At 47.1% G+C, this 20,754-nt stretch overlaps 1 protein-coding gene across 4 annotated transcripts in view; it reads right to left on the minus strand.

Annotated features, from left to right (window-relative positions):
* Nucleotides 1–366: 366 nt before the first annotated feature.
* LOC126996775 (germinal-center associated nuclear protein-like) overlaps nt 367–20,754 on the minus strand; it is a 30,095-nt gene continuing 9,707 nt past the window's right edge. For 2 of the 4 annotated variants that reach the window (XM_050857606.1, XM_050857605.1), the window contains one exon: nt 367–5,768. In XM_050857606.1, the coding sequence (XP_050713563.1) occupies nt 694–5,754 (5,061 nt within the window). In that variant the 5' untranslated portion in view covers nt 5,755–5,768 and the 3' untranslated portion in view covers nt 367–693. Of the gene's footprint in view, nt 5,769–6,674; nt 6,751–11,058; nt 11,081–20,754 lie in introns of those variants that run through there. The other 2 variants (XM_050857604.1, XM_050857607.1) reach the window with 2 other exon arrangements.

A 20,754-nucleotide genomic window follows, 5' to 3' on the forward strand; every position in this document is an offset into this window, starting at 1 on the left:
TGTATGACACTGCTTTCATAGGAGTCTTGGGCATTTCCAGGGGTAATGATGCTGGTGGTTGTTAGACCCTTCCTTCCACCCCTCCTCCCATACTTAATTTCCAGGGGTAAGTTACTGACCCTGGTGGTGGTCTGACCCTTCTTCTGTACCATGAACCTAAAAAAACACTCTTTAAGAACCTGATTAATCTCCTTTTATGCCTTTGGAAATAGATGATAGAAGAGTAAGAGGTGGAAATGTCAAAAAATACATAATCCCATTCATACTAAAAAAAAACAATTCCTGAACAGTTTATACTAACCTAACCTAACCTAACCTAAATAAAGACCTTATGTATAGAGGGTTGACCATGGCATGGATACTACATTTAAAGGTCAGATTTATTCCACAACTCCACATGTGATGGGCCAAGATGGTCTGGCTTGGCGAAGCCTTCCCTTGACACTTTGACGATTCTTGGCATGCGTCTACAAGTAAAACCTGTCACTAAGCTAAAGGTAAGGCTGGTGAGGAGGGAGCCTTAAGGAGGAGAAGGAGAGGTAGGGGGAGGAGGAAGAAGAGGGTAGATTTAACACAAATATATGCAGCAAATGAGTAGGACATTGTTAAATTAAAAATAAGTGTACAAAAAATGATGAAGGGAAATGCATAAGGAGGAGGAGGATGGCCAGGAGGAAGACATTAGCCAAGCCTTCAGTAGCTGGTGTTGAAGAGCACCTTGAGCTCCTCCTCCACCTCCAGCATGCCCTTGAGGCTCTCCTCAAACTCTTGACACTTGCGCCTCTCTGTGGCGATGTCCTCCAGCAGCTGGGAGTGCACTGTCCTGGCCCGGGTCACCTTCCCCGCTTCCTGCTCCTCCTCCCCCTGGGCCTTGCGCTTCCTGGAGGTGCCGGTGTGGGCGTGGGTGCCCCCGTGCTCCGTCCACAGCGCCACCACCAGGGGCGGACCTGAGGCGCTGCAGGCGGCCAGCCAGGACTCTGGGGCGAGGAAGTTGTCGAGGGTGTGGGGCTGGTAGTACACCTGGGCATCCGGCAGCCCAGAGAGCTTGTAGGAGGCGCAGGCGTAGATGATCTGGGGCCAGGGTGCCAGGATGGGGTCAAGCTCCAGGCCCTCGCTCTCCCCCTCCTCCTCAGGACACAGGCATGGCCCGAGGCTCTCCCAGGCCTCGGCGAGAATGGCATCCATGTGGGAGGCTAGGACGGGCGCCTCCCCACCGCCGCTGGAGACGGCCGCGGCATAGCGGTGCAGGTCCTGCGCCAGGCCGGCCCAGGTGGTGGGGGGGCCGGCCACCCGGGGCTGTGGGAGCCGCATGTTGCCCAGAAGCCGTGCCGCTCGCTGCATGTCCTCGCTGTTCCAGGTGGGCGGAGGGACCTGTGCCAGGTGGGCCAGCTCTGGCGGTGGCCAGGACAGGGCAGCCAGCTCATCGTCGGCCACAGCCCGGAGCAGACCATCCAGGGTACTGTTGTAGAGGTCCACCAGGGCATATGGTGGTGGCGGGGCCTTGCCATCGGCCAGGCACTGGCCCTGCCGCCGCAGTGCCGGCCCAAGGAAGCGCCGCAGCACCATGTCGGTGGCCAGGTCGTTGAGGCGCGAGGCCGCCAGGCACAGCCCCCGACCCTGCCGCTGCCAGGCCCCAAGCAGCAGCGCCTGCAGCCGGTCCGAGGTGCAGGGCTTCACCAAGTCTTCCTCCACCAAAGGCCACTCCCCTTCTCCCCCCTCGTCACCCCCCCCGCCAGCCCCCTCAAACTTTATTTCACAGAGGGACACGTGCGGCGCCTCCCGCAGCAAGCCCCTCACCCTCCCCCGGCTGGCCCCCGCTGCAGTCCCCCTGGAGGACACCAGCAACACCAGTGCTGCACCCTGCAGATCAGCGGGCATGAGGGCAGCGGCGTCCACCTCACGCATGGCCCAGGCGTACTCCAGGCCGCTACGCCGCGACATGAAGTTGAAGGAGCTGTCGAGGGGCTGCAGGATGTCCTGGCCCGCCTCCTGGCCAGCCCCGCAGCCAGCGTCCAGCCCCCCGCCCTGCCCCCCCAGCTTGGAGCGCAGCCACAACATCACCTCGGGCCGCACCGCCTCGCTAGGGCACACCAGCACCTTGAAGTACTGGGCCAGCAGGCTGTGGCGGCCGGGGGGCTCCCGGGCCACCAGGGCCGCCACCTGGTGCCGCAGGGCGAGGGGGTGCCAGGCACACTCCCGCGCCAGCTGGTTCTTGACGGTCAGCTTCCTGAGCACGCGGCCAACCTCCCCCTCCAGCTGGGCCACCTGCAGGGCCGACATGTTGAGCTGTGGGTCCCGGGCGTGGCCCCAACCCAGGGCGCGGCTCTGCTGGCCCAGGGACAGGCCGGAGCAGGCCGCCGGGAAGGTCATCTGGGACTGCTTGCGGCGGTGGGCCTTCTGGGTCTGCAGCCGCCACACCTGGAAATGCTCGGCCATGCTCCTGAGGGCCAGCCGCTGGGCGAAGGCCTCCACCCGCCGCTGCTGCTCTGCCGCCAGCTCCTGCATGGCCTCCCTGGCCAGGGCCGCCACCTCCTCCGCCACCACCTCCTCCAGGCACTGCCGCGGCAGCTCCTGCTCCAGCTCCTGCAGAGCCGCCTCCTCCGTGGCCTCCTGCACCGCCTCCTCGCACACACCCCACACGCAGGCTGCCACGGCCTGGTCCAGGCACTCGCTGTGGAGCGCCTCGGCCACAGCACGCCTCACCTCCTCCAGGGCCTTCCTCTGCCTCTCCTCCTCCTCCCACTTCCTCCTCCTCCTCTCTGCCTCCTCGCGCTCCACCCTGCTGTATGCCTCCCGTCCCACGGCCTCCGCCTCCTGCCACACGGCCTCAGCCAGCAGGTCGGCGGCTACACTGTGCGCCGCAGCGTCGCGCCGTGCCACCTCCACCACCTCTACGCTCACCTCTCGCACCATTGGCGGCAGCACCGCGCCCTCCACCGCACTGTAGATGTCCTTCATGTGGGCCACCAGGGCGTAGTTCTGCATGGCCTCGGACTGCTGCACCACCGGGGCCAGGCCCAGCCCCAGGGGTACACCAGCCAGGCCGCCGGACTGGTCCGTGGCGTCCCTGGCCCCGGGCTTGAGGCGGCCCTGGGCGTCAAAGCTGTCGTGGGGCACGTGGGTGTGCAGGGGGTTGGGGGGCACGGGGCCGCCCTGGATCACCTCCTCCACGGATGCCAGGCGGTTCCTCTCCACCAGCAGCAGCGGGCGCACAAGCGGCGGCGCCTCCTCCGGCCGCTGCACGTAGGAGTGCCGGTCCAGGACTGTGGTGTCGTCGGTGGTCCTGATGCCGTGGCACTGCAGGTAGGCCGCAGCCTCCGTCTGGCTCTCAAAGCCTAGGATGTGGGTGAGGGTCTGGAGGGGGATGGTCTGGGGGCCCTTGGGGGACACGTAGGCCCTGATGATGGTCTCCAGGGCCCGGGAGCGCACCTGGCGGAAGTAGCGGTGCAGCAGGCAGCCCTGGAGGTAGGTGGCCGCGCTGCGCACCAGCCGGAAGAACTTGACGTAGTTGTTGAAGGTGACGGCCTGGATCACCCTCAGGGCGAACTGGACTGGGCCGGACTTCTGGACCTCCTCCGTGAACTTTGAGTACTTGTTGACGATGGCCTCGCCGTCGTTGAGGCTGAGCAACATCTCGTAGGCCCTGAACTCCGCCTCTGAGGGGAAGCGCTGGCCCTGCTCCCCCAGGTCGTGGTACAGCTCCCGCAGCGTCTGTAGGCTCTTGGTGAGGTGCTCTGTGTTCATCTTGGCGTCGAAGAGGTCCGGCGGCTCCTCACAGAGCCGGGCAGCGGCATAGATGTGGAAGCGGACGCAGCGCTCCATGATGGCCACGGCCATGGCGTCGGTGAGCTGCTGCTGCATCAGGTCGTTGCGCACGGCACGGGTGCGATTCCAGAGGTAGTTGTACCACACGTCCACCTCCATGCCATTCTCCTCCACGCGGCTGATCACGTTGCACACCAGGAAGTCCAGCGTGCGCAGCAGCACCGGGCCAGGCCGAAGCTCATGGGGGAGTGGCAGCTCCTTGTCGGCGCTGCTGCGGGAGAACTTTTTGGTGACGAGGCGGTGGTCCAGCACGCCGCCGCTTGTCTCGAAGGTGGTGCTGAGGTCGTTCTGCACATCTCTCATGTAGCGCTCTAGCTCAGGGCACATGTCGGGGCAGGTGGCGGCCAGGTAGGAGGCCTCCTGCAGGTCCGAGGTGCGGTGACGCTCCCGCCGCAGCAGCTTGTCCCGCGCCTTCAGGATGTTGTAGCGGTCGTTGTTGTTCTGCGCCGCTACCTCCAGCACAGCTGCCAGGTTGCCTTCATCGGCCGTCACGGTGGCCGCCTCTCTGGCCTCCCGCGCTGGGGACTTGCTGCGGACCTTCTTCTTGGGGGCCGCCGGTACGGGGAGTTTCTGCACCGCAGCCACCCGGGACCGCTGGGTGCCGGCCTTGGGCTGGGAAGGTCTGCTGACCCGGGCTCTGGCGGCCTTCTTGGGTGTGGCAGCTGCGGTGGCGGTGGCGGCTGGCTCTGCATCTGGGCGCTGCAGGGGCGTGTAGGGGTCCAGGTCAGAGGGCTGGTGCACCTGCTGCAGGGTGCGAATGGCCTTCTTCTTGGCCTGCGCTGCTTCAAGGCCAGCCTCCTCGCTGCGGCGCCGGGCCGGGAAGGCGTAGTAGATCTTGACCTCCGGCAGCATGGGGTGCAGCTTGCGGCCCTTGTGCTTGGCCCGTGAGGCGCCGTGGTGCGTGGTGTAGATGACGGTGGCCTGCCGGGTCTGGCTGTTGGGCATCAGGCGCTTCACCTCCCCAAACTTGGAGAAGTGGCTCCGCAGGAAGTCCCGGTTCATGCAGTTGTCGGGGATGTTGGTCACCAGGATCTTGGTCACCTCCTTCCTGCTGTGCTCCGGGGACGGTCCCTCACCCTCCTTCCTGCCCTGGCCCTTGCTGGCCCTGCCGGGGCTGGCCAACAGCTCCCTGGCAGCCCTGGCCTTGCCCTTGGGGGAGCCGGAGGACGTGGACGCTTTGCCTGTCAGCAAGGCCACTGACTTCTTGGCCGCAGTCGAGGGCACGCTGCACTCCGGCTGGCCCCGGAAGGCACGCATGGCCGAGGGAGTCAGGCCAGGCGTGCTGGCATCCTTGAACAGGTCTGCTCGCACTGACGTGGCCGGGGCAGCAAGCTGGCCAAAGGAGGAGGCCTGGCCCTCTGCCCCGGCCCCTGCCCTGCGGCCAAACACTGTGCTGGCCGCCTCGCCACCCCTCAAGACCTTAGAGGCCGCTGTCATTGCTGCTGCACCCCCAAAGCCTCCCCCGGGCCTGCCTGCCACCCCGCCAAACACACTGGCCATAGAGGGGCCCGGGGCTGGCGGGGAGGCCAAGTCAGCCACCACCTCACCCTCCCCAGCTGGCAGTGAGCCGGCCGCTGCCCCAACGCTCCTCTTGGGATTCCCAAAGAGGGTGGCGGGAGTGGTGGCGGCCCTGACCGGGGCGTTGCCAAAGATGCTGGAGGTGGAGGCCGCCGCAGCGTACAGCCGGGAGGCGAAGGGCATGGCAGGCACCTCTGTGGTGGCGGCCAGACCAAATGGCCCAGCGGTGGTGGCGACAGCGGTGGTGGTGGTGGTGGTGGAGGGCAGGGGGGCCAAACCGGCACCCTCCCCTGCCCCCGGTGGGCGGGTGAAGAGGGATGAGGCCGGGGCAGGGACGGGGAAGGTGGAGCTGGAGGAGAGCAGGAAGGGGTTGGGGGGCGGCTGGTCCTTGTCATTGTTCCTGTTAGCCATGACTGTCTTGGGGCCTGCGGAGACAGAGGGCGGCGTGAGAGCCTGATGCACACACACACACACACACACACACACACAAACATTTTTTATATAGCAAGGGAGGCAGATCATGGGAAAAAAAAAGTCCTGGTATATAGTGGTCTGAGAGAAGAAAAAGAACACTAGGCTGGGAGGGAGGTCAATGCAGGGTGGGAAGTGTCTTGATGATCTCTAGGCTGTTCCTTCCTTGGCCAGTGTCATGTTCCTGGCTGTCCCCTGTTCCTAGCTATCCTCTTGTGATGTGCATATGCTCAGAGGTGATGTAAACAGACAAAGACTTGTTGGTAAACACAGCTGTTCTCACGCATCCCCCGACAGCATGGCTTGCCCCCCCCCCCCCATGAACCTGTGTTGCCCTCTAACTCCCCTAAAAAATCTGCCAGAATTAACGAGCCTGCACATGTATAGTCGCCCTACAAAGTGTTGAGACAGTTTGCAATGACTTTCGTTCAAATAATACATAATATTATTCGAAGGGAAGGGATGTTTAGGAGTGATTTTGATAGATACACAAAATATGATACTAAGAAAGGAAATAAATTCAATAGAGTGGAAGTTTTTACCTTAAAACGACATATTAAGCAGCTCTGCCGAAACATTTTGATATGGTTTTCGTTCAAGACATTAAAAGAGTTAAATGAGTTCTATGTTAAGACTAAGTATATATATATATATATATATATATATATATATATATATATATATATATATATATATATATATATATATATATATATATATATATATATATATAACTGCACAAATATATTGCTCTTTCTTTTAATGTAGTGATAAACCCTATATTATAAATTAGTAGGAAAAAATAATTAGCTGCACTTCATTTGATGAAATGCCAAATAAATACTAAATAATGAACTCGCATTTGATGATGACGTCATCGGGAACGACATTCATGCATGACTATATAAATCTTGTGCGTGTGAAATCAGCGAGATTCTGAAGAAAAAAAATCACAAAATCAGTTGTCTATATTTTTAATTAACGGTAAAATCCAAAGAGAAGTATCGACAAGTGGCCAGACATATAATTCAAAGTTGCACGAGACACACGACAGACGACGCGATGTAGCCTATTGTGTGGGTAGAGACGATGCTTGGTCAGCGCTGCACTGCTAGCCCACCACTTCCTTCCATTCATTACTGTCGAGTCAATTATATACATCTGATCAAAATAATATTATTTATAACTTGTAGATATGAATAGTGAAGTGACCTCTACTCCGCCCCGGCGATCTGTAAACGAATGTGGCTACATAGCCTATCATTCCAATACGTTTATCTTCGCCACATTCACATAGAGTACACTGTTAAGTTTTCATTGCATTTAAGGGAATCACTGATATTTATTAGGTGTGTGCAAAACTAAAAACTTTAAAATTACGTAGTTTTATAAAAGTCGGTAGAGAATGTTTCCCCGTGGGTAGTTGCCAGATGTCGCCAGCCTACGCTCCGTGTCCGAAAGATTATGAAAACTGTGTCAACACTTCGTAGCGCGGCTGTACATCAAGACAATTTTGTTTTGAAAATATCAAGATGCTATTTCCTGTAAATTTGGTGATGAATCCTTGCATGAAGGCTGTTTATTGTCCCTTCACTTCACCTATTACAACACGGAGTGCTGCACTAGATTCACTGATGCTTTCCTATGAAAGAATAAAACAATATGCCTTCCTGTGCTGGAAAACACAGGGGGTGGGGGAATCCATGTACACGCGACCTGCTGCGTACATGGATCCGCGTTCATAGCGAACTGCCTTTTGTTGTAAACAAAGAGGGGACAGCTAGGAACAGGGGGGCAGCCAGGAACACGACACCAGGACTGTCCTATCAGGTGGTGTGAAAGGTAAACAAAGTGGTGGGATGGGCAGGCAGGGCAACACTTATCAACATGGGAAACACCACATTCACTATAGGCCAACACACTCACTGCATCTTGTGCCTCGGAACATCAAGGTGGTGCTTAATTTTTCCTTTACGCTCTGCCTATTGAGTTATGGCAAGTGTTTATAGTGGTGCCATCTTGTGTCTTTGAAGGAGGAGGAGGCAGAGGTGACGTCATTGCTTAGGATATAGAAAAAAGCATACCACTACAATCCACAAACTGCCAAGTGGAGGTGAAAATAGGAGGAGGAGGGAAATAAAGGAAAGGAGAAGAAAAGAAGCTTGAAATGGAGGAGTGAAGAAAGTAAAGGCGGAGAGAAAAGATGAGGAAGAAAGACTCACTGCAGACTGCGGATTAACTCTAAAAAGGATAAAAAATAAGTTCCAAATACTGAAGTGCCATTACTCACAGACATGACTTTGCAAATAAAAATGTTCATAAAAACTCAAAAATCTATTTGCTTGAAACTTGGTGTGTTTACTGATAATGAGGGGACAAATAATCGGAGATAAGTTATTAAAAAAAGTGAATACTATAACATGTATTGGGAGGAGGTAATGTTCAAAATCAGTGTAGCATATTAGGAAGAGGTAAGTGTGCAAAATAGGCACGGCATATTGGTGTGACGTCATGACATGCTGCGTCATGCACCAAGGGCAGTTCACGACGTATGGGGAATTTTACAAAACCAATCTCTATATCGATTTAGATAACATATACATATCCACATGCATCAGCACGTTTCTAAATGACAAATAAAAAGGCTGGTAGAGCATTTTAAATAAATTTATCTGCATGACATCATGAAGTCATGCATGTAAAGCATTTATTAAATACACAATGAAGGAAATCATATCCTGAAAATTTCAAATCTTGAATGCAAATACTTTTTTTATTATTTTTTTTTCTATTTGACCTCAGTCCCTGTTAACCTAACCTAACAAAACCACTAATGGTTACCAGACATCTTCACTCCAAAATGTCACATATGTTTCCTTACTGAGTGAGTGGGGTCATCACTGTTATTTTGTTACATGTTAGGCTGCACTCATAAACTGTTTGAATTATATTGAGGTTTCTTTTATATTCTGGAAGCTTTTGGTTACTGCACTGCATTCAGTGCAGTAACTTACCCATAGCAAGTAATGGGTATCATTCCATTAGTCTGGCGCCTCCAGGGTGCCTTGCTGCTGTGTGGAGCACTTCAGGCACACACAACACACGGCCGTATTGATGCCCACCACAAGTCACTTGATGGAGAGATATTAATGTAAAAAAATGTGGTCTGGGGGGATACACCGAGGGATCTATTTCTGGTTAATACATTTTGGCAATGCGGTGCAGGTCAGGTCATGTTAGGTTAGATTTACTCAAGTCAGGTCAGGTTAGGTTACATTTACTCACTTCAGGTTAGATAAGATTAAATTTGGTATGGTTAGATATAATTGTTTATGATATACAGTAGAGCCCCACTTAGCGCGAGATCAATTAGTGCAAACCGCAATTAGCGCGAGCCACCATCTACCAAGAAAAAAATTAATTAGCGTGAAAGCCTCAGTTAGCGCGAGCAGCCACCACAACTGAATTTTGAAAATTGCGCCAACCCGCCATGATGCGCGGTGGCCTGCCGCCTGCCTCACACCACAACACAGCCCCCTGCCACCACTTCCCACACGGTCCCACTCCCAGTCTCTCACGCTGGTCTGCCCACCCTACTGAGGCGTACAGCGTACACCATTGTTGTGGATTCTGTTCCTTATCCCAGCAGTTCGTACGGGTGGAAAGTGAGTGCTTAAGTGTCTTGTGTCGTGTATACCACTCACGACTGCGTGCTCCTTATAGCACAGCACCACACGGGTTGAAATAGTGCTACAGTGTCTGGGTATTCTGAAAAGTGAAAATGCCTGGGCCACATGCAGGAAAGCGCAAGTCGCTTGACTTTAGTATCAAACAGGAAGTTGTAAAATGCAAACAGGAAGGCCAGGGTAATTCTGCAATAGGCCATGCATTAGGCCTCAGTGAATCGACCGTGAGGACAATATGGAAAAAAAAAAAAGATGAAATCAAAGCGTCTGTTAAAGGAAACTTGGCTACTCAGGTGAAACTGCCAGTGCCGATGTTAATGCAGCAAATGACTTTCCCAGTATCCTCAAAGAAATGATTGATGAATGCAACTTTCATCCTGACTGCATCTACAACATGGATGAGGCTGGTTTAATGTACAAAATGCCTCCCAAGTCAACGTTCGTGGCAAAACAAATTAAAAAGGCAAGAGGAAGGAAAGCTGACAAGGCTCGATTGACTGTTTTATTTTGCTGTAACTTGACTGGATCCCACAAAATGAAACCACTGATCATCCATACAGCAAAGCATCCAAGGTGCTACAGACATCTCAGAGATATGAGTCAGGCACCAGTGTATTGGATGACGACTAAAAATGGCTGGATGAGTTCCTCAACCTGCAGGGCTTGGCTGCTTGATTGTTTTGTCCCCGATGCTCGTTGGAAGTGTGAGCAGTTAGGGGTCCCATTTAATGTGATGCTGATAATGGAAAACTGCCCTGCTCATCCCCACTACCTGACTGATCTTCACCCTAACGTTAAGGTTGTTTTCCTTCCACCAAAAACCACATCTATTGTTCAGCCACTTGATCAAGAGTTCATAGGCAATGTCAAGTTTATATATCAAAAACATGTTTACGAGGACCTTAGGCTGAAAACTGAATGTGAAACAGAGATCCATCAGATCATCGCGGAAGCAAACGGGGAATACCAGGATGCCGATATCGATGTGGATGAACATCCACCCCTTGAAGTGGATGAAGCAGATCAACTTGTCATCCAACAATACACCAACCCCAAAGCAATTTCTGTCCACCAATATTGGAGGGACTTTACTGTGAGGAATGCAATTGACTTCCTCCTGAAGGCCTGGGGTGAGGTTAACATGGCAACAGTTCGTCATGCCTGGCGACCCTTAGTACCCCACCTGGTGGCGGATGAGCGCGGCCAAGTTCAGAGACACTCAGACTCCCTGATGGAAGCTGCTGCTGCTGCATGTCGGGTTCCAGGTTTTGAGAACGTCACGCCAGATGAGATTCGAGAGGTGAACACCGCAGGGGACACAATGACACCTGAAGTTATCATGGATGTGGCTACTATTGAGGATGGTCTAGATAATGCCAGGCAAGGCAAGGCGGTAGAAGCTCCACCACCGCCTGGTGAACTCACCATGCAGCGGCTGAGTAGAATATTGGCTGGGGTTGACACCTTTAAAGAGTGCATCACAGAAAATGAAAACTGCAGTGTTCGCATAACAGAAATGGTGCAACAACTGGATAAAGTGATGCGTTATTATACAGACCTGCATTCAAAGAAAGTGGATGAGAGACGGCAGACTCTCATAACAAGATTCATACACACTCCTGCTACCGCCGCACCACCACCACCACCGCCAGGACTCGCTCCCAGTGCTGAGGATAACGATGAAGTGGACTTCCTTGGATTTGAGGGTGTTTTACAAGAGGCAGAAATCTTGATGAGAGATCAAGGTGCCAATGACAGTGACAGTGATAATGGAGACAGCAGCAGTGAGGTGGCAACGGGCTCTACTTCTTCTCATTAACCCTGCAGCTGCCTCACAACCCCATCCCCTAGATACCAGCGCCCCCATGGAAGAAAGGTAGTTTTTTTTTTTAATGTGAGTGATTATTTTGAGTAATTATCAAACCCAAAAGTCAGACCCACGTGTGCACCAAATAATTTTTTTCATGTTGGTTACTTTATTCAATTAGCGCGAGTTCAGTTAGCGTCATCCACCTAATTCTCGCGCTAAATGGGGCTCTACTGTATGTGATATGATTTGCGCTGCGCTGTTGGTTGATGCCACAGGCAGTTGGTGCCCTGGTGGACGCAGCGCCAAGCACATCAACTACAGTAAACCATGGATATAACGGAATAATTGAGGGGAACTAAGTCTGTTAATACCGAAAATCCGTTAGAAGCAGTGGAAATTTTAAAATACATATAATAATACTGACAAACCTAATAAAAATAGATACAGTCATACCTCAATTTACGAGCTTAATGCGTTCAGGAATTTTCCTTCCACAGCAAAACACTCATAAGCCAAAATGAATTTCCCTGTTGAAATTACCATATTTGATGGTTGATAAGACGCACCCAATTTGGGCAGACATTTGAAAAAAATATAATAAACGGGTTGAAACTACAAGTGCCAGGTGAGATTTTTGGCCTGACATTTTTCAAGTTTCATATGTACTCAGATCCTTGTTAAATCACAATAGTTTACATATAAAACCCTTAATATCTGCTGGGACCTGCCAGAACTGGTCCTTCTCAGAGACTCAAGGGTACTGCTTTGAGACGTAAAGAAACATGGTGTGTAAAGACAGTGACAGGGGAGTAACAGGTATAAAGTTTGTACATCAAAATCTTTTTTAATATATATTATTCTACATCGTAGTTCTAATTGTTTATTTTGTACACTTTTAATACAAAAGGAAGTGTCTCGCGCATGTGGTCAGGTCTGGTGTACAACCGTTCACCAGTTGGCTTAGGTACAAGCAAGGTTCAGCACCGTCACTTAATTTTCTTCCTGACTGGTGTTACTTTATAGGAAGTAGTGGTAAGTACTGCTGTTATACATTGTTACTTTAGAAAAGGGTTGACGTTGTTGGTGTAGAAGCGATCACCATCTCGTTAACGTTTGCGGATAGGTTTGCAGTTTCATTTAAGTACCAGTAACCCAAAGCTGACCCTTGACCTTATGAGATGCAAGGCAATTTTTTGGGACATTTTTTGGGAAAAAAAAAGTGCGTCTTATGAGCCGTGAAATATGGTAATGTGACTCCTAATGCGACCGCAGTGGCGGCCCCACCGGTGTTGCGAGAAATACCTCCTCGCAGAAATAAGTCGCATGTGTGTGTGGGAGGGGGGAGGTCCAGGGGGGGCACAGGGGGGTTGAAGGGGGCGAAGTACCCTGTTAGAGGTTAGGTTATGTAAAGTTTGGTTGTAGTAGTTTAAATATGCTCCCCCACCCAAAACCCCCGATTTCCAACGGGTCCCCCAAGTTGAACCTCTCTGCAAGCTATTTTGCAGCGTGTGCACAAAAGGCATTGAGAAGTCAATTATTTAGTGATTTCCGGAGAAAAATACAATCTCCATGATAAACAGCATCATATTTTGTCCAGAAATAAGCAGTCAGCATCTGAAAATCAGTAGGCTACACTTTCGTCAATATCCCCCCCATGCCTCTTAACCCGTACAGCGTTGGATACGTTCGACGTACGTATTATTTTTTAATACCATTGAGCGTCAGATATGTACGTCGTACGTATTTGATGTATTATTTTTTCCCGTCACTGGAGTGTGTCGAGCGTGTTGTCTGTGGTGGTACCTTAGCAGACTGATCCTTTATTACTGACCACCCAATATATTTCATTTATTGCCATAACTGGCAAGCCTGGCAGCCATTATTCTGTTTATAATTTTTTATTTTATTTGTGTGGATGTTGAAGATGGTTTTGGAGATCGAGATGTGGAAATTGAGGTGGTTGGTGGTTGAAAAGTGGTTTGACAGTGTTGTGGCCTTGTGGGTGAGGTATAGTGGGTATATCGACGTCCAGAACCAGCAATTTTGTACCGGCATTTTTGGTAAAGAGGGGGCTGCGTATAAGCTGTAATTGCGTGAGCGAACACTTGTGGGCGACTGTACATTGAGGTGAACTATCAAAAAGCTCAAAATAAGTTACTCTCTAACAATATATATGTCTGTGCTAAATATGTCGAGAGAAAACGATTTACTCTTAAATGAACGTACTACAATCCAAGAAGGTCTATGGCAATTTACACAACCATTTCGCTTCCCAAATTGACAAAAAAAGGGCCCAAAACACCGACTTCTAGGCGACATCAAGCTAAAAGACGTTACAGTTCTTCATTTTTCATAGTTTTAAGCTGTTTTGTGCAAAAAAAAAAAAAAATCGATTTTTCCTCCATAACTGGGGTGGGGAGGAAATTACAAAATACCAGAACACTGTACGGGTTAAACTATCACTAAAGGTCAGCATCACTCTAGGTAAGCATCATTAAAGGTCAGCATCACTATAGGTCATGGTCAATATGTAAGAGTAGGCGTGGTCTGTAGAGCACAAGGAACATATATTCTATAACGTTATAAATGCTTGTCTACCTATCAAAAGCAAACCAATGTGTGTATACAACAAAAAATAACAGAAAATAACATAAAAATAGTGTGGCTCAATTTACCCCGGAGTACCAAAATACAGCGGGGTGAATTGAAAGGAAGGAGAAAGAAAGGAAGGAGAAAGAAAAGAAGGAGAAAGAAAAGAAGGAGAAAGAAAGGAAGGAGAAAGAAAGGAAGGAGAAAGAAAGGAAGGAGAAAGAAAGGAAGGAGAAAGAAAGGAGAAAGAAAGAAAGGAAGGAGAAAGAAAGGAAGGAGAAAGAAAGAAAGGAGAAAGAAAGGAAGGAGAAAGAAAGGAGAAAGAAAGGAAGGAGAAAGAAAGGAAGGAGAAAGAAAGGAAGGAGAAAGAAAGGAAGGAGAAAGAAAGGAGAAAGAAAGGAGAAAGAAAGAAAGGAGAAAGAAAGAAAGGAGAAAGAAAGGAAGGAGAAAGAAAGAAAGGAGAAAGAAAGGAAGGAGAAAGAAAGGAAGGAGAAAGAAAGAAAGGAGAAAGAAAGGAAGGAAGGAGAAAGAAAGGAAGGAAGGAGAAAGAAAGAAAGGAAGGAGAAAGAAAGGAAGGAGAAAGAAAGAAAGGAGAAAGAAAGGAAGGAGAAAGAAAGGAAGGAGAAAGAAAGAAAGGAGAAAGAAAGGAAGGAGAAAGAAAGGAAGGAGAAAGAAAGGAAGGAGAAAGAAAGAAAGGAGAAAGAAAGAAAGAAAGGAGAAAGAAAGGAAGGAGAAAGAAAGGAGAAAGAAAGGAAGGAAAGAAAGGAAGGAGAGAAAGGAGAAAGGAAGGAGAAAGAAAGGAAGGAGAAAGAAAGGAGAAAGAAAGGAAGGAGAAAGAAAGAAAGGAGAAAGAAAGGAAGGAGAAAGTAAGGAAGGAGAGGGAGAGGAAGGAAGGAGAAAGAAAGAAAGGAGAAAGAAAGGAGAAAGAAAGGAAGGAGAAAGAAAGGAAGGAGAAAGAAAGAAAGGAAGGAGAAAGAAAGAAAGGAGAAAGAAAGGAAGGAGAAAGAAAGGAAGGAGAGGGAGAGGAAGGAAGGAGAAAGAAAGGAAGGAGAGGGAGAGGAAGGAAGGAGAAAGAAAGGAAGGAGAGGGAGAGGAAAGAAGGAGAAAGAAAGGAAGGAGAAAGAAAGGAAGGAGAGGGAGAGGAAGGAAGGAGAAAGAAAGGAAGGAGAAAGAAAGAAAGGAGAAAGAAAGAAAGGAGAGAAAGGAAGGAGAAAGAAAGAAGAAAGAAAGAAGAAAGAAAGAAAGAAAGAAAGGAATGAGAAAGAAAGGAGAAAGAAAGGCAGGAGAAAAAAAGAAAGGAGAAAGAAAAATTGGAGAAAGAAAGTAAGGAGAAAGAAAGGAAGGAGAAAGAAAGGAAGGAGAAAGAAAGGAAGGAGAAAGAAAGGAAGGAGAAAGGAAGGAGAAAGAAAGGAAGGAAGGAGAAAGAAAGAAAGGAGAAAGAAAGGAAGGAGAAAGAAAGAAAGGAGAAAGAAAGGAAGGAGAAAGAAAGAAAGGAGAAAGAAAGGTAGGAAAGAGAAAGAAAGGAGAAAGAAAGGTAGGAAAGAGAAAGAAAGGAGAAAGAAAGGAAGGAGAAAGAAAGGAAGGAGAAGGAAAGGAAGGAGAAAGAAAGAAAGGAGAAAGAAAGGAGAAAGAAAGGAAGGAGAAAGAAAGGAAGGAGAAAGAAAGGAGAAAGAAAGGAAGGAGAAAGAAAGAAAGGAGAAAGAAAGGAAGGAGAAAGAAAGAAAGGAGAAAGAAAGGAAGGAGAAAGAAAGGAAGGAGAAAGAAAGGAAGGAGAAAGAAAGGAAGGAGAGGGAGAGGAAGGAAGGAGAAAGAAAGGAAGGAGAAAGAAAGAAAGGAAGGAGAAAGAAAGAAAGGAGAAAGAAAGGAAGGAGAAAGAAAGGAAGGAGAAAGAAAGAAAGGAGAAAGAAAGGAAGGAGAAAGAAAGGAAGGAGAAAGAAAGAAAGGAGAAAGAAAGGAAGGAAGGAGAAAGAAAGGAAGGAAGGAGAAAGAAAGAAAGGAAGGAGAAAGAAAGAAAGGAAGGAGAAAGAAAGAAAGTAAAAAGAAAGGAAGGAGAAAGAAAGGAAGGAGAAAGAAAGAAAGGAGAAAGAAAGAAAGTAAAAAGAAAGGAAGGAGAAAGAAAGGAAGGAGAAAGAAAGAAAGGAGAAAGAAAGAAAGTAAAAAGACAGGAAGGAGAAAGAAAGGAAGGAGAAAGAAAGAAAGAAAGTAAAAAGAAAGGAAGGAGAAAGAAAGGAAGGAGAAAGAAAGGAAGGAGAAAGAAAGGAAGGAGAAAGAAAGAAAGGAGAAAGAAAGGAAGGAGAAAGAAAGGAAGGAGAAAGAAAGGAAGGAGAAAGAAAGAAAGAAAGTAAAAAGAAAGGAAGGAGAAAGAAAGTAAAAAGAAAGGAAGGAGAAAGAAAGGAAGGAGAAAGAAAGGAAGGAGAAAGAAAGGAAGGAGAAAGAAAGAAAGGAGAAAGAAAGAAAGGAAGGAGAAAGAAAGGAGAAAGAAAGGAAGGAGAAAGAAAGAAAGGAAGGAGAAAGAAAGAAAGGAGAAAGAAAGGAAGGAGAAAGAAAGGAAGGAGAAAGAAAGGAAGGAGAAAGAAAGAAAGTAAAAAGAAAGGAAGGAGAAAGAAAGGAAGGAGAAAGAAAGAAAGGAGAAAGAAAGGAAGGAGAAAGAAAGGAAGGAGAAAGAAAGGAAGGAGAAAGAAAGGAAGGAGAAAGAAAGGAAGGAGAAAGAAAGAAAGGAAGGAGAAAGAAAGGAAGGAGAAAGAAAGGAAGGAGAAAGGAAGGAGAAAGAAAGAAAGGAGAAAGAAAGGAAGGAGAAAGAAAGAAAGGAGAAAGAAAGGAAGGAGAAAGAAAGGAAGGAGAAAGAAAGGAGAAAGAAAGGAAGGAGAAAGAAAGGAAGGAGAAAGAAAGGAGAAAGAAAGGAAGGAGAAAGAAAGGAGAAAGAAAGGAGAAAGAAAGGAGAAAGAAAGGAAGGAGAAAGAAAGGAAGGAGAAAGAAAAGAAGGAGAAAGAAAGGAAGGAGAAAGAAAGGAAGGAGAAAGAAAGAAAGGAGAAAGAAAGGAAGGAGAAAGAAAGGAAGGAGAAAGAAAGAAAGGAGAAAGAAAGGAAGGAGAAAGAAAGGAAGGAGAGGGAGAGGAAGGAAGGAGAAAGAAAGAAAGGAGAAAGAAAGGAAGGAGAAAGAAAGGAAGGAGAAAGAAAGGAGAAAGAAAGGAAGGAGAAAGAAAGGAAGGAGAAAGAAAGGAAGGAGAAAGAAAGGAAGGAAGGAGAAAGATAGAAAGGAGAAAGAAAGAAAGGAAGGAGAAAGAAAGGAAGGAGAAAGAAAGGAAGGAGAAAGAAAAGAAGGAGAAAGAAAAGAAGGAGAAAGAAAAGAAGGCGAAAGAAAGAAAGGAAGGAGAAAGATAGAAAGGAGAAAGAAAGAAAGGAAGGAGAAAGAAAGAAAGGAGAAAGAAAGGAAGGAGAAAGAAAGGAGAAAGAAAGAAAGGAGAAAGAAAGGAAGGAGAAAGAAAGGAAGGAGAAAGAAAGGAGAAAGAAAGGAAGGAGAAAGAAAGGAGAAAGAAAGAAAGGAGAAAGAAAGGAAGGAGAAAGAAAGGAAGGAGAAAGAAAGGAAGGAGAAAGAAAGGAAGGAGAAAGGAAGGAGAAAGAAAGGAAGGAGAAAGAAAGAAAGGAGAAAGAAAGAAAGGAAGTAGAAAGAAAGAAAGGAGAAAGAAAGAAAGGAAGGAGAAAGAAAGAAAGGAGAAAGAAAGGAAGGAGAAAGAAAGGAAGGAGAAAGAAAGGAAGGAGAAAGAAAGGAGAAAGAAAGGAAGGAGAAAGAAAGGAGAAAGAAAGAAAGGAGAAAGAAAAGAGAAAGAAAGAAAGGAGAAAGAAAGGAAGGAGAAAGAAATGAAGGAGAAAGAAAGAAAGGAGAAAGAAAGAAAGGACAAAGAAAGAAAGTAAGGAGAAAGAAAGAAAGGAGAAAGAAAGGAGAAAGAAAGAAAGGAGAAAGAAAGGAAGGAGAAAGAAAGGAGAAAGAAAGGAAGGAGAAAGAAAGGAGAAAGAAAGAAAGGAGAAAGAAAGGAAGGAGAAAGAAAGAAAGGAGAAAGGAAGGAGAAAGAAAGGAAGGAGAAAGAAAGGAAGGAGAAAGAAAGGAAGGAGAAAGGAAGGAGAAAGAAAAGAAGGAGAAAGAAAGGAAGGAGAAAGAAAGGAAGGAGAAAGAAAGGAAGGAGAAAGAAAGGAAGGAGAAAGAAAAGAAGGAGAAAGAAAAGAAGGCGAAAGAAAGAAAGGAAGGAGAAAGATAGAAAGGAGAAAGAAAGAAAGGAAGGAGAAAGAAAGAAAGGAGAAAGAAAGGAAGGAGAAAGAAAGGAAGGAGAAAGAAAGGAAGGAGAAAGAAAGAAAGGAGAAAGAAAGGAGAAAGAAAGGAAGGAGAAAGAAAGAAAGGAGAAAGAAAGGAAGGAGAAAGAAAGGAAGGAGAAAGAAAGAAAGGAGAAAGAAAGGAAGGAGAAAGAAAGAAAGGAGAAAGAAGGAAGTAGAAAGGAAGGAGAAAGAAAGAAAGGAGAAAGAAAGGAAGGAGAAAGAAAGGAAGGAGAAAGAAAGAAAGGAGAAAGAAAGAAAGGAGAAAGAAAGGAAGGAGAAAGAAAGAAAGGAGAAAGAAAGGAAGGAGAGATAAAGGAATTAAAGAGAAAGAAAGGAGAAAGAAAGGAAGGAGAAAGAAAGGAAGGAGAAAGAAAGAAGAAAGAAAGAAAGAAAGGAAAAAATGAAAGGGGGAAAGAAAGAAAGGAGAAAGAGAAAGCAAGAAATAAATAAGTAAATAAATAAAGAGGAGAAGAATGAAAGAGAAAGAAAAGAGAAACTAAGCAAGAAATAGAGAAATGAAGAGAGAAAGAAACAAACAAAGAGAAGAAAAATGCAAAATGAAGGAAGAAAGGTAAGGAAGTAAAGAAAGAAAGCAAAAGAAAGAGAAAGAAAGACAACCACTTCTTCTACTGCTAAAACTGTTACTATGGTCGGTTCCACGAAAACTGGCGTAGATTTTCCTTCAGGGTGGACTCGTGGGCTTGGCGTCATTGCTTGAGTGACAGTCTCCTCGGCGCTCATTGCCTGCTGTTTACTAGATCCAAGCTGCGGCAATTTCGTTTCCCCTGACATAGCCTCCTATCTCTCGCTCTCTGTTACCTCTTATAATCAACACTTCTGGTATATTAATGTAGTTATTCTTATAATCGCACTTCCTTATGGCTATTTATTAGTTGATCACCCACAAATATTAGAAACATATTTCAGGAATAATGACAAGATGAACGATGAAAGGAATGAGAAGGTTCTTGCCTCAGGCCAATGTTTACGTTATGACTCCGTAGCATCACTACACATTATGCTAGTGCTAAGCCAGGCCTAAAATTATACCAAGAATTCTTACAATAAATGAGTTAATTAGACTGTAGCCTAGCACTTTGTAGCAGTAAAAAGTAGTAAAGAAAGTCTAGCATCAACAATCGCTTCATTCGCTGTTGTGACTTTGTTATGAATGTTGTTTCACATTAATTTATAATAGTTCACGACACATACTTACCAATAAAGATATAATTGCATTAGTAGCTATCAGTGCAATCTGTTACCTTACAGCTCACAAAGGGTTTAGGTAGGAATACAATGTCAATTTTATGCGCATCAGAACAAGCTAAGAATTGGCCAATGAGCGCACAGTACCATCACCCATGCAATGATGCCAAGTCTGTGAGTCCACCCCTGAAGGAAAATCTAAGCCAGTTCTCGTGGAACCGACTATACCACTAATATTACTACTACAGACATGGCGAATTTCACTGGTAACTAGATAGCGCTGCATTATTGATCCCTGTTTTTTGGTCATAACTCAGAAAATGCTGCACATAGAGGGCTAAATTTTGGATACTATATAGTTCATATGTATGTCTACCTACTGTCAAAACCTGAGGAAGATTGAACCAGTACTTTTTGAGATATGAGAGTCCAAAATTTTTGCGCCGAGTTCGTTACTATTCACTAAGTCAAGGTTTGGGCTTAAGATAACACAGCATGGCAGAGCACAGGCTTGGTGGTGTCTCCCAACTTTTATCAAAATACTTGCATATTAAAAAATTTTCTCTTACTTTTTCCCCTTATTCCACCTTTACCTCATGTAGAGGGTGAGGGGGGACCGGGGATGCAGGAGAGCAAGGAGGAGGCCAACTCAGGTATGGAGGCACCTCTTTCTTAGTTTACTTATGGTACTTACTTTGCTGTAAAAAAATATATGTATGTCTACCTACTGTCAAAAATTTGAGGAAGATTGAACCAGTAGTGTGGAGAGGGGTGAATTGTTCCCCCCGGGCGGCCGGGGTGAACTGATCCACACCAAAGATAACCAATTAAATGAAGCTCAATGGGAAAAGTTAATACATGGTTTGGAAGTGCAATTCAATAACTACACAACCACAGTAAAATTTTTGTTCTACTGCAAAAACTTTTTTTCTATGGTCTCAAAAAATAAAAGTGCATTTTGGAATATGGAAAAATTTTGTTTCCGAAAACAGCTCTTTTTTTACTAATTTCTCTTAAAATATATAACTTAAATAATAACACAGCTGCATGAAAATAGCATGGTATATAGAAAAATTCTTGATCTTGAGTGAAACCATCCAGAAATAAAAATGTTTGCTCATTGTCGGGTGTGAGCTGCAATTAAAAAATGGCTCAATTCACCCCGCCGTATTTTGCTACTCCGGGGTAAATTGAGCCACACTATTTTTGTTATTTTCTGTCATTTTTTGTTGTATACACATATTGGTTTGCTGACAAGCACTCCACAACAGAGTCCTACTTCATCTGATGAGGAGGCATTAATGATTTGCCAACCTTCAGCGAATCAGACATGGAATCAGAT

The sequence above is a fragment of the Eriocheir sinensis genome, chromosome 11 (assembly GCF_024679095.1).
Source record: "Eriocheir sinensis breed Jianghai 21 chromosome 11, ASM2467909v1, whole genome shotgun sequence".
NCBI classification, from domain to species: domain Eukaryota; kingdom Metazoa; phylum Arthropoda; class Malacostraca; order Decapoda; family Varunidae; genus Eriocheir; species Eriocheir sinensis.